Here is a 14,263-nt window from a genome sequence, read left to right on the forward strand (position 1 = left end):
CCTGTAATATGGATGCGCCTAGGTCCCTCCTTGAGTGTGGAGTGGACAGCGTGGCTGTGCATCTGCACTTCGTATGCACTTCCTGGTGTTAATGGGGTCAGGGATGCCATGTGTGAAGCTTCACCAGCTGCCAGGGTTATGGACTGCCATCCCAGGACATGAAGTTGTGAGTGAAGTTAAAACGTTATGCCAAGATATTGGTTTGATTACACTGTATCACGCCCAATGACCCCATTTGCGACAAAGCTCTGTGAACTTTATAAGATGATAAATGATGAGTCTGGGGAGCCAGCTTAGACAGTTAAACACTAACACCATGAAGAGTCATTTATAAAGATGTTATAACATTGTACATTGCCAATTCTGACCACCCCGTCTAAAAGGTCAAAGCAAGGTCTCCTAAAAACATGTCCAGTAAAATCCAACCTGGCGGTCGTCATCAGCCTCTTACTCTACCCAGACCAAATTAGTGAAGCTCACCTCGGGACGCCCAGAGGTTGGGCTCTCACTTTAAAGGCCGGCTAATTGACTCCCTGCAGTGGCGCGGCTGCTCAGGCAGTTAGCGAGTCTCAGCCCCCCTCCTGACTCTCTTCACCTTGCTGCCACCTTCTCTCACACTGGCTAGACGAGAGCGCGCCTGGCGGCTATGGGGCGGCCAGCGGACTAAAGAACGGAGAAAAAACGTCTGCCCCCATTTGCCACAACATGATAGGCCATGCCAGCTCCCCTCCAGGTAGTGATGCAGGTTCTACTCAGTGCCCGTCACAGTGGGGAAGTCAAATACATCTTGACTTCCTTCTTTAAGCAGCACAGCAAACAGTGAATGTTTGCGGGCTCACATTTAAGCTTCTGTCAGGAGTTACAGTGCATGTCAGTTGGTAATAACCTTGTGGATGTCATAAACATTTTACAGTGGGACTGGGGAAAAAATTCAGAAATATTTGAGGGCTTAGTCTTTTTTACTGCAGTGTTGCCCCTCTCTCTCTCTCTCTCTCTCTCTCTCTCTTTCTTTTCTCACTATGAACTATCTCTCTGTGGAGTTATAAAGAGACTGGCGATGTGGTTGGTCACAGTGTCTCTGCTAGAGATGAAGGCAGTTCTGGCTGCTGACATGATTACGGGGATGGCAGCGTGACAGAGCAGAAAGCATTACGGGGAAAAGGGCCACCAGGGTCGGAGAGGGAGGCGGCCGGCCGATATTGTCCGGCAGCCGCGGTGGCCCCAATCTGTGACAAAAGGGCACGGCATTCACACAGATGGGCGAGGGCACGACGTGCTGTCCTCTCGATCACTCTTTCCTGGTCCCTCCCTCCATCCCCTCGCTCTCACACACTTCTCTTTCTCACATATTTTTTTTCTCACTCCCTCACTCAAAGACTCACAAAAAAAAGAAAGCTTACAGAGTTCACAATTCCCCTTGGGGGGAAAAATGCTGTCTTCCCCTGAGTTCTGCCATGTCAACGCCATTGTCATAGTAACACAGTGGAGGTAACCTTCAAGGCAGGAGGGAGATGAAAATTGTTTTCTTGCTCTTGCTTCATTTTTCATCTCCTCAGCCCACAAACTTTAGCCATTATATCTGGGAATGTGGTGTGGAGGTGGCAATAATTTGCATAAGTAATTATCAAATACCTTCTGAGGAAGAGGAAATAGCAGATGATCTGAATAAATAATAGCCTATAAAGCATCGACTGAGAGATGAAAGGAGGTATATTGTAATTCTTGGGAGACCATCTGCATTCTGGTTGAAATTGCTCATCTCTGTCCATCCAGCGACTGAAGAAACGGCTTTGATTGCTAATGAGGAGTAAGTAAGAGCCATCAAAAGAGATTTCCTGTTTGTGCTGCTGTCCTCAAGAGCCACCTCGAGGAAATAGCTGACATGTAAACCACAAAGTGATGAAGTGATGATGATGAGTCTAACCACAAGACATGCACAACAGTGGAAATACACCTGAACTAAAGGCTAAAATTTAAAGTAATTTCTTTAACCATTAATCAATGTGTAAACAGCGCTGTATGACTGTAGGCTTGTGTAAATATCCTTCCTTACCACCACAAGCCTTTTTTTCCAGTCTTAAAACTTTAGATTGGCACACTTTCCTCATTAACACAACCCCAGAGTAAAGATGTCTGCTTCTCAAACTGTCGGCATAGCAGCACAGAGACGTATCCTTGGCTATCATCAGCCATTTGCTCAGCCTTAATGAACGGCCAAGAGTGCCGCCCGTGAGCTCCAGGCATCGCCGGAGGTCTCCGACGGAAGAAGCGCTTTGCCATCTAATTAAGAAAGCAGAGAGAGAGGGATGGCTGTGACCCTGCACGCTGTTGTAGCTGGTGGCCTTGACACTTCTTCGCACAAAAAATGTGGAACAGAAACAAAGATAAAACTGAAATAGCCTACAAATGGGTGCGTTAATAGACAGATGACCTTATTCAGTTGTATGGGTTTTGGTTAACTTTAGGTTAGGACAGTAATCAAAGGTTCTGTGATGTATAGAAATGATTAACTTCTATGGCAGATGGTAAATCACACAGATATCTAGCCTGTCCTGGCAGGGGAAATTTTTTTTTTTTATGGTCAGCCTACACTCACACAGGGAGGGGGGAGAGAGAGAAATAGTGTGTGTGTTTTGAGATCAGGCGTTGAGTGTATTCTGTGGGCTATCCTCCACCTTGTCTCTCTGGGCATTGTGTGCATATAGATCAGCTTGCGTTGTCTGATGTTCTCCACGCTAGTATGGAATCAGCAAACGGTGCTGATTGCAGATGACCTTTAGCTATGATGTGACTGTTATACAGCATCGATTTACTGCTAGTGGTGACAGGTGCTGTCTTACACTGCAGAGATAACGCAGTCTCTCTGTACCACATTTCCACAAGCTCCAGATGTTATCTCTAAAGAAAATATTGGACAGGTGAAAGGGTATATTTATGTTATTATTTATGTTACTAGTTTGTGAGGTTTCCTCTGTTATTTGTCTATTTTCAATGATTTGCTACTTTCTTGAAACCCAAAATCTTGGTTTTAGCCATAGCACTAAGACAGCCTTGGTTAGGCTCCAAATGGCAAGGTTTATCTATTTACATGCATGGGGGATAAATATCAATCAAATTTAGTTCCTAGCTGATGCTGTCTGAATCTGATCATAAATTCTCCACAGTAGAGGACATGATGTTTGCTGATATATGTAGTTGGGGTATTTAAATATAATAAAGTGTCAAGCAGTTCCAGAAATCTGTTCCAGTGTCTTCTGTAATCCACAGGGTTCATCTCCCATTCATATTTCAAGGGACTGCTGTGCACCTTCAAGGATCATATGGGGCTTGCAAGGATGGAATATTTCTCACTATGCAAATACATACTTTCATTAAAATGACAAAGAAAACAATATTTATATGAATGAAATTGAATGTCAGAAAAGACTCCTGGGTAGTCACTATAACTAATACTGTGGTCTAGCGAGGAGTTTTCATGGACATGTGGTAGTGCTTAAGTTTTATACAGAACAAAAGCTCTGGCTGCTTTGAAGAAAGGTTGGTGCAGAACAGCCATCGTTTCAATGACCTTCTCCGCCTCTCTGCACTCATCAGACACACACACACTCACACACACTCACACACACTCTCTCTCTCTCACACACACACACACGTCATTCATAAGTACACGTGCATGTTCACATACATAATGACTAACATAAAAGACAATAAGATGTTTTTTTCTTTTTACTACTTGGCACATTTTACAATTTGTCGCACCAAATACTATGCAAAATGAAGACCCCTTAGAATGTGGCATACAGATTTAGAGTGCAGTATCTGCAAGTTAAGCAAGTGAAGTACAGTTCTGGATCAGCTGACAGGTACATCTCAAGGGCACCTGTCAGAAGATCACATACTCTCACACAGAACAATGTACTGTATGAGATTCAACAAATGAATCAAAGTATGTGGCAGATTTGGCCACTCTGTAGATGATGAAAGGACACTGTGTCAGTCTTTTTCTATTGGATTCAAAGTCCATATTGGGCTGACTACACATTCATCTAGATGCTGTCTTCAACTTCATGTTAAAATGAGACACTTATAAATTAAAATGCATGCAATCTATTGCACATTTTTGCAAGAAAATCTGACCAGAAAACATAATTTACAAGGATGACAGATTTGCAAAAATGTAAAATACTTTTTATTTTGAAAACTGAGGGACAGCACGAGAAAGAAAAAACAAATAATCATAGGAGGGATTTCTATCCAACCCCAGCATTCTTTTCACAGTATTCATTCACCACAAAAAATGATATTCTAAGCAAGTACATTGAGAGAACTATGAACTGTCCTTAACCCCAATGTTGCAAAGCAAAAATCAAAACGATTAATTTAAAACAGAACGGTTAATAAATAAAGTAATTAATGAATAAATAACAGTAATGCAATAATACACAGTTAGCATCAGAGCAGCTCATCAGGGAGCAGCTGTGCTAGTTTGAGGGACGCAGTCTCTATGTGACCGTCTCTTTCCTCAGCACACGTTTGGGGTGGCACAGGGTGCTGGCCAGTCCCGCTCGTCCTCGACCTCTCGCCCGCCTCTTCGCGCCACGGTGGCACCTGAAGGAAATGCTCAGCTCCTCCATCACAGCACTGAAAGAGACACACTGTCAAGGAGAAGACAAGAAAGAGCCCCTCGTGAGCCTCCACACATCCGTGAGGGTCTCTGCTCCGGCGACACTGCATGGCACGACACAAGCAAGGTTGAGAGGGCAAGAGGGAAGGAGAGGAAGACAAGGGGAAAGAAGAATCGCAGAGAAGAGAAAACGGAAGAGGAGTGCTGTGACCGCAGCCTGGACCTAGTAAGCTCGGAGGGTCATCTCTCCGCTTCACCCTCAGATAGAATGTTGAACCTGTTCATCTCATTGATCTACAAAATGATCTTTTTTTTGTCATCTAACCAGCTTGCAAGGTCTTTGTTTATGTCAGATGGTTTGCATTTAAGAATTTAATATAAAACCAAATCAGTCTTAACCTCTCATTTCTTCCTCTTTTACTGTAACATGTGCATCATTGAACACAATGAAAAATGCATGCACAAATACCAAAGTGAAAATCAAACTAGAATGGATGGATCGTGTTCTCTTGGAATGGAATGAATGAGAGGGCACTGGAGTGAGGAGAATCCCCCAAACCTCTGCTCCCAATTGGGTTCTAATGGGGTTACCTCTCCCCTCGCCTCCCCCCCTCCTCTCCATACCCCTCTCCTCATCGCTCCTCATTGCTGCTCTGATCTGGCAGCTGGGGAGAATGTGCCTGAACAGAGGGGCGAGCTGAAGGTGACCAGGACCCTGAGAGATGGCCGAGCGTTGTGGAAATACAATCTCAAACCAAACATTGTAAGCACCACAACACAACCAGTGTTCTACTTGAAATTGGGAAGATATCCTTTTTGGGAAAGTATGTACAATTTTGCATTATGGATTACAAATTTAGAATGGATCTTCATTCTAAGAAATTCAATAATTACAAAGACCTTGAACCATAGAGAATGTCTAATTGAATTTAAACTATGGTCATCCCAAACGCTGAGACAGCCTTTTTATGATCATCTATACATGAGATGTTTGACCTTTAAATATTTAGCGAAGTGAAGATTGCTTATGATATGAATGACTCCATTTTGTTTTGGCGTCTGGTAGGCATTGTCCTTATGGACCTTTGATAACGGGTGTCTAATTAACTAATTAATGAAAGGCCACAATAACAAGATAAATCCTGCCAACACAGCAGAACAAAAAAGTTGACATTAGCTAAATCTTTCACCTCTGCTTACATACTCTTTATGTAAGATGCATTTGTACTTCTTGTGTAATTATAATCTGCTCAACCCCAAGTCCAGCTGGGAATGATGCGTATATGGTATGTAAATGGCACATTGTATTATGTCAGATTCTGTTTTATATACACTGTGAACTTGGATCCTGGAAATAGAGAGAAAGACACAGCAGTAACTAGTGTGGGTTTTTAGACCAGGTCAGGTTTTGGAGCTGTGGGCCAGGCAGAGGTTTGGGTAAAGCACTGGTGAAGCCAATGCAAGGGCTGTATGAGGATAGAGGCGGGAGCAAGACATGACAGAAAAGAACAGCTTGCAGGCAGAGGTGGACATTGACAGGTTCAGAGCATAAATTGTCTGCCATGTTTTCCCATCATGCATGCACAGGTCAGATTCCATCCACTCGGTGGGACAAACCAGACTGCTGGACAGCTAGGAAATCACACAGGGCGGGAGAGAGACGTTTTCTGTCTGTCTGAGTGGTGCTGTCCACCTCTGTCTGCAGGTCACGAACACACCTCACAAACCTATTGATTAGCGTGAGCGTGCACACGGCGGTGGCGGCGGCGGCTAGCGGGATGTTAGGTCGTCCCCGAGGAGTCTGCCGCTCTCTAAGTCCGTTGATAGGGAGGTGCCCGTGGAGGAGATGGAGGGGTGCCTCTGCAGCTGCCGCGACTGCACCCCGTAAAAGAAACAGAAGGCCTTGCGCATGCAGAGCAAAGAACAAAACAATAGAGCAAAGCAAAATGAACATGGCAACATGGAAACAGGAGCAACATGCAAATAACATGCAAACAATAATACAGTAAAGCAGTAAGCCAGGCAGTCATGCACACACACATACACACACACACACAAACACACACACACACACAACACACACACACACACACACACACACACACACACACACACACACACACACACACACACACACACACACACACACACACATATCTGTGATGCAGGGACATGCAGCAACACCAACATCTAGCTGCCATAAACTGAACCAGTGATGGAAAGTACAGAAAGAAATGAGAAAAAGAAGCAAACGAGTTCTGTGGATAGAAACGCTGAAACCAGGAAAATCGTCATTTTCCAGCTCATTAATAGGAACTACCTGAATTATCCTGACAGATTAATGAGACAAGGAAGGCCTAAGACCAAACTAAATAAGCTTTCAAAGAGAGAGGTGAAGGCTGTCATAATCACTTTGCAAATATAATAGAAGCATCCCATCAACTTCCCACACAAATGATGCCATGAATGGGTGTACATGTGTATAAGAATCATTTTGGTTCAAAGCAATTTTCATTTCAGTTTCATAGAGCTGTGAAACTAGACTAGTATTTGAGCAACAGTTAAATCTAGTTTAGACTGCCACAGACAGCCTAGAGCTTGGCTCAGATTTAACAATGACATATAGCACTACAGTGTGTTATTATCTCCAATGGATGTTTTGTTGTAAAAAACACTCTTAATTATCGTGCAATCAACTTTCCACCTTCACACTAAAGATATATTTAACTTAGGTAATGCCAAGAAATACAACAAGGGTAAATCATTTTTTTCTTTCTTAGCTCCTTGAGAAACTATCAATACTGCCATGCGGCACTATTTTCTATATGCCATCGACAAGTTGGCACAGACGGATCAATAAGATTGATTGAAGTGAAAAAAAAATGGATGTACTTCTGAGGATTTAATAATAACTTGAGTAGTTGAACAGACCTGTAGACACTATTTGTTGAGGACCACTGCACACTCACTCATGGCCACCAATCTCTCCAGTGTCACGTAAGGCTGGAGAGATAGAAAAGGCCCTGGCAGGCACTCACCTCCTCGATGTCTGAGTTCTTGCGCGCTTTGTAGATGAACTCGCCGATGGCCACGAACACGGACAGCACGAGGCCGGCGGCCAGCACTATGAAGATGCCGCCAATGTTCTCCACGCCCAGGGCGTTGGCCTCCTTGTTGTCCTCCTCCGGGCAGCCATTACCCCTCCACCACTTCTCCTTCATCATGTGCAGCTTGCCCTCCTCCTGCAGCTGCAGGATGGCAATGGTCACCTTATCTCTGTAAGGAGACCCTGAGGGGACAAGATAACAAGCCTTAACATGGGATTTCATCATACCTCGCGATCATTGTTTATCATACCTATTGCAAATGTCCAGACACTGTTCTGCCCAAGATCTTTAGATCCTGCTTGTGTGTTCTGTTCTGATTGTTATACACTGCATGCTTTGTCCTGCTCCTGCACTTCCTGCTTTTCTGTTGACTGAGTTTTGTCCTGCTCTGTTGTCTTTTTCTGTCCTCACTCGCCGCTGCCTTCACTATTTACACTCTGCGTCTTGTTCTGTTCATCACAGGATTATTGAGTCAGTGTCATGTGAGTCTTCCATGTTCTACTTCAAATATTTCTCTAGCCAAGCGTAGGCTAGTCAAGCCATGTGTTTTTGTAGTTATTTCTGGCCAGAGATTACAAGCTCAAATGTAAAATTTGTTGGTATGCCTCCGTGTTTGTTTCGTGTCATATCTTTTTCTTGCCTTCAACTTTACGTCAAGCTACCATGTCAAACTCAATGATTTTTTTGCATTGGAACTTGCTTTTCTAAACAAAGTTTTTGTGCAAACGCCCAGCCAGACTTTGGTTTGACTACCGTTTGGATCTTACATTTTGTTTTTTGCGAAGGAGTTCTTTAACTGGCTGTTTTGGGGACTGTTTTCACTATTCTGTCTTTTTGTCTTAACCTTAACCCAGACAAACCTATTAGAACATTTGAAATAGAAATAGAAAACCCTCCCAAATTTCCAAATCACAAAAAACCCAGGAACCAATCACAACTGCTTATCCAGCATGGGGCTGGCTTTTTATGAAGACAAACAGAAGAGTACAGTGAGCAGCACTGTTCAAGACAACCAATGGCTGTTAAACAATATGGATGTATATCTACTTGTAAACACTTTAAAACCTTGTTTGCAAGAAATATGTGTTTGCTGTACTTTCAAAAAGATTTGAATTTTGAGTCTAATGTACCAATTTAAAGGAACACATTTTGGGAAATTAGCTTATTCACTGTCTGCCAGAGTTAGATTAGATGATACATACCCTTCTCGTCTCTGTGCATGCAGTAACTCAGTCTGAAGCACCCACCGTTAGCATAGCTTAGCATAGTTCATTGAGGTGGCCAACTAGCTTATAGCACCCAAAAGTGATAAAAGAACTCCAACATTTCCCCATTTACATGTTGTGACTTATATAGTTACAACATATAGGCTACAAATTTGCGATTTTCTAAGCATATGCAAACTTGGTACTATGTTCTCATCCAAGAAAAGCACTGCTACTTTGGCAGAGGGATTTGCACGCAGCACCTGAAAAGCTGCAGTAGCAGTGCTTCGCCTGAATGAGAATGTAGTTCCAAGCATGTATATGCTTAGAAAATAGCTGTGTTGCATTTTACATTGACATTTGTACACATTGTAATACTAGTCACAACATGTAAATAGAACAATGTTTGACTGCTTTTGTCACTTTTGGGGGATAGGCTAGTTGGAACTGCCCACCTCAATAAGCTATGCTAAGCTAAGCTAATGGTGGGTGATTCAGACTGAGTTACGGCATGTTTAGAGATGAGCGTTGTATGTATCATCTTATCTAACTCTGGGGGAGATGGTGAATAAGCTAATTTTCCAAAATGTTGGCGTGTTCCTTTAAGTATAATTTCACTGCTGGTTATGCCCCTTGGAAATCGCAAGTGAATGAAAGGTCACCAGACCCATTCTCAATGTCAAGTGAGATCTGAGAGGTGCTCTGATGTCAGTCAGGCTATCTGTGTCTGCTCTTGAGAACCCATTTGACATCCCTTGCCTCTGTGTGACACCATCTCTTGCTCATTTCATGTGTTGAAATGCTTTGCTTTCACGGCACCTAGACAGGGAGGATGCCGACTGACGTAGAGTCAGACCCACACAGCTCAGGCTCAGTATCACACTAGCCATATTAAGCTCATGGCTTTGATCAAAAGAACACATTAAAAGCATAACTTATCTCTATGTCAGTGCTCGGATTAATGTGGCTAAATCATCTTAAGGCAAATGGACTGAAGAGATACCGTGCATTAGTTAAGCACTGTTGCCTGTGATTGAGAGTATGGGTATTGGAAGGCTGGGGAAGTTCATTGACCTCCACAAACTCTGACTGGCTTTTCTGACCACTGCACAGCACTTTTTGAAAACCGGACAGTAACTTGACAGACAATCAAGCCTTAACTTCAACAATGACAAGATCCCCTGTCAGTCTTGACAGACAACGCTCACATAGTGAACGGCGTGTAATTCTTTTGCATATCCTCTCTTACCTTCTCCGCCACCACCACCACCACCACCACCACCACCATCTCATGATGGAACAGCCGTCACTCACTCACCTATGGGGGTTCCCACGCCGTAGCCCTTGGAGTCGATGAGGCCACCGACCTGCGTGAGGTTGCAGTTCCTCTGGCTGATGTACTCGATGCTGGTGGACTCCATGAGGAGGGCGTAGTCGGTGGTGAGCACACGCGTTATGCCCTCGCGGTTGTTCTTCAAAAGGGCTGTGTTCTTGCGGCTGCTCATGAACGCCCACATCTTCTCATAGGTGGAGATCTTCGATTTCTGTCAACAAACAAACATGAGAAATTATACAGTTAACTTCATGATAATATCTCAGGCTGATGGAGTGCAGCCTCATAAAACCTTCAAGATTCGGTTTATGAAAATCTTCACTTTGTCACCACCACCGAGACCAACACATCTATCCCACCTATGGACTTTATCTGGCTGGCACCATCCATCACTGTGCCTCTATTCACAAAGTAGCACAGAACTAGGCCAAACACCAGAAGTATTGCTATGACTTAATAATATTATGGGGGACAGAGGGCATTAGTCAGTCAGCACATAAATCTGATTTGACTTGTGAACCCGCCGAGGCTTATGCCATAGAGTCATATCTACCACAGCTCGCATTACACTATTAATCTAGCCATATGAGAAGGCTAAGGTAGGACGGATCAGGGCCCTCTGTCAGCATGTCAGGAGCTGTGTGTGTGTGTGTGTGTTGGGGGGTGGACGGTGGGGGTGTAGCGGGTAGGACAGATGTGAGCTAAATCTCTCTTCGCTGATTCCATCTGGATGTCTGGAGACGCCTGAGGCCCCTGAACGACAGGACAGAATAATCACACACTAAGCTAGAGAGAAGAGTAATCACACACTTCTCTCTTTCTTCATCTCTCTCTCTCTCTCGCTCTCTCTATTACACACACACACTCATACACACACTCATACACCGATACACACACACACACACACTCACGCATGCACACACACACACACACACTCTCACTCGCTCACACAAGTCTGAGCACTAAATATGGGGACTATTTAATGCTCCACAGGTTTCCGTTTGCTAAGCCAGGAGGAAATAAAGGCATTCAGTCAGACTCAGCCTGCAGTGCCACCACAGAGTCTATGGCTCCTTTTCTGCTCTCCCTTCACTCACGTACTCAAGGACTCATTTATGTGAACAGTCATTAATCATACCTGTTCATTTAGACTTGTATGTACAGTACACACACACACACACATACATACACACACACACACACACACACACACACACACACACACACACACACACACACACACACACACACACACACACAGAGAGAATGAGAGAGAGAGATAGAGAGAGAGAGACATGTGAACAACAAATATGAATATTTGTAATGTGATATATTAGACAGATACCTTGTTTTAACAATCAATAGCTTGAAGTGCAGAAGCACATGATTTGTTATTACTAATTGATCCATTTTAAGACTGCACAGACTTTACTAAGAACCGTGTACAAGTGAACATAAACAGAGGTGCAGCCACAGTCCAACTACTGCCACCAGTTAGCCCGGAAATCTAGACGCACCCTAGCGGCAGCAAATGTAATTTGCAGCCAGGCTATCCTAGCAACTCTCCGTTGGCTTGCGAGCTGGAAAAACCAAACTTCGGTCAGGCCAATCACATCGTGTATATAGAGTCGGTGGACGGGCTTAACGTAATGACGGCAGAGTTGCGACGGTTCCGTGCAAATTCCCTGCTACTTGAAAACAAAGAAGATGGATGCTGCTGCTGGCAAACAGCGCAACTCGAGTTAAGCTTTTCTTTAAGTTGCCAAAAGTTTGATCAACTAGCCAACTAGCTCTGCTGGTGGGAACACATGGGGCTCATGAGTTGTAGTGCTGTCCTATTGCGTGCAGAGGGAATTTGAAAGACAACCGATTATCCCGCCCCTCGGATTGAGCACTGCCAGTGGTGAGTTCCCAGACCCTACATCTTGATGTGGGTCTGGCTGGTCAGGCTAGCCACCAGTGGCATTTGAAAAAACTCAATGCTGTGTGTCCTGAGACTCAGTGGCGCAGGTGTGCACAAACTTCATAGTGTTAGATTTTGCAGTCATCACTTACTCTGTGCCCAGCTGAACAGAGACTCTGAGATGAAAGTATGATGTTTGAAAACACTGTGACTCACTCTCAAACATACACCAACACACGCAGAGCATTTCAGAATGCCATACACTTTCTAAGCACTGCTCAATTTTCATCATTTTTGAACAGCATCTTGAAAAACACTCCCCATCCCGGGGGTGTCATTGCCATCTCTTCTTTTTGGATTGTTTTTCGCTTTCAATTACTTGCCATCCCTGCGGCATCATCGTTGTCAGTGAGAGAGACTGAAGCTCCTACTACGCAGACACTCACCTTAAAGAACGTCATGGTAGACCCGTCCCTCACCGAGCCGTACTCGATTTTCGTCTGCTTGGCCAGGTCGTCGGCAGAGTCGATGGGTGAGTCCATTCTTTCGACGGTTAGAAAAGCGGCCAGGTTGGCAGTGTAGGAGGATATTATGATTAGCGTGAAGAACCACCAGATCCCTCCAGCGATTCTGGTGGAGAGAGCTTTAGGCATCAGCTCGGAGCCTGTCACAACAGGAGCGGTGGCGCTCAGTTAGGACATGGAGACAGACAGACTGACTGATAGACAGACAGGCATGGCCACAACAAAACTGGACACTCTATTTTGACCACAGGAGACTTTTACACACACACACACACACACACACACACACAAATAGATACACAGACATCCACACACTTTGTAAATACAGTGAATCTGCAGTCAGAGTCAGATTTAAGCATGCTTCAGACTGTTTATGTTTGAAATGTGCTTGAAACCATTATCTTAAAAGTCAACACATATTCCCAGCCCATATTTCCCAAATGCAATCTGTGAGCCTGAATTTTAATTACAGAGATATTTCCTTCTGAATTTCTTCTTTGAGGTCTTCAACCAATCAGAAGTTAAGAGGAGTCCAAATCCTGATCTGATTGGCCCTCCTGGGGGCCACTGTCAATGCTGGGGTGGAAGAAGACATAGATGGGGAGACCAAGGAGTCTACAAGTCTGTTTTTTTCTTCTTCAAATTTGTAGTTAGCTCTAACTTACTTCATTAGCCTACTTTGTATGCTGTAGCTTCCATGAAGTCAATGTGTTTGGAACATTTAAAAGTGATGAACAATGACGAAGTGCAGAGCAGAAATGAGATTTCGATGGATGTCGGACATTTAAAACTCAATGAGCTATTCGGCATTGCTGTCGCATCTCTCTTAATGTATCCCTATGTGTTTGTCTTTATGTTCTTCCCATTCAAATGAAAACCATATGTCTTCATACCCTCCACGCCGCGTAAGGAATGTGAAGTTCTCCGCTCTCTGGCCCAAATTGGTTTAACTTTATCGCCGACTTCATATTGTGTCGGCTGGCGGACGCGCTCTTTCTCGATTTCCATTTGCCGAGTTATGGCAAGGCCGGCAGCTCTCGGTCTCTCTCACGGTGGGCACGTGGCGGGGAGTCGGGGGTAGGGGCAGTGGGGGGCTCCCGTGCAGAGAGCTCAGTGAGGCCATCCCTGATACATCACAGGCATATGAAGCTGTCAGATGGGTTCGGGCCGCGGCGTTTATCTCCACTAAGAGCGCACGGGGAGCGACGGGAGGGGAGGGCCTGACTCTATCTCTCGCTCTCTTTTTTTTACTGTCTCTGGAATAATGAACTCTCTCTTTTCTCTATTTTTTCCCCTTCCCTTCCCTTCCTCTGAGTCTTTCTCTCACTCTCTTTTTGCAGTCATCCCCTCGCTTTGGGAGATAAGCGGTTTCATCTCTCGCCGTTTGGGTGTGTGATGTGATAAACTCCTTACTTCCCACAGACAATCCATGCTCCCTGACACGCTAACATGCAGCTACACACACACACACACACACACACACACACACACACACACACACACACACACACACACACACACACACATAAATGTAGGCGTCTGTGTTATTGCACCCATATTTCACAAG

The 14,263-nt window shown here is 44.4% G+C and overlaps 1 protein-coding gene across 3 annotated transcripts in view; it reads right to left on the reverse strand.

Annotated features, from left to right (window-relative positions):
- Positions 1-4,166: 4,166 nt before the first annotated feature.
- Positions 4,167-14,263, reverse strand: part of grik1a (glutamate receptor, ionotropic, kainate 1a) — a 38,703-nt gene continuing 28,606 nt past the window's right edge. For 2 of the 3 annotated variants that reach the window (XM_076274295.1, XM_076274294.1), the window contains 4 exons: positions 12,619-12,836; positions 10,255-10,480; positions 7,663-7,913; positions 4,167-4,655 (listed from right to left, as the gene is read on the reverse strand). In XM_076274295.1, coding sequence (XP_076130410.1) covers positions 4,503-4,655; positions 7,663-7,913; positions 10,255-10,480; positions 12,619-12,836 — 848 coding nt within the window. In that variant the 3' untranslated portion in view covers positions 4,167-4,502. The remainder of the gene's footprint in view (positions 4,656-7,662; positions 7,914-10,254; positions 10,481-12,618; positions 12,837-14,263) is intronic. The other variant, XM_076274293.1, reaches the window with a different exon arrangement.

The sequence above is a fragment of the Alosa pseudoharengus genome, unplaced genomic scaffold (assembly GCF_046254945.1).
Source record: "Alosa pseudoharengus isolate Yale_2024_CS ecotype anadromous, Long Island Sound unplaced genomic scaffold, YU_APseudo_1.1 YU_APseudo_1.1_scf_8, whole genome shotgun sequence".
NCBI lineage: Eukaryota > Metazoa > Chordata > Actinopteri > Clupeiformes > Clupeidae > Alosa > Alosa pseudoharengus.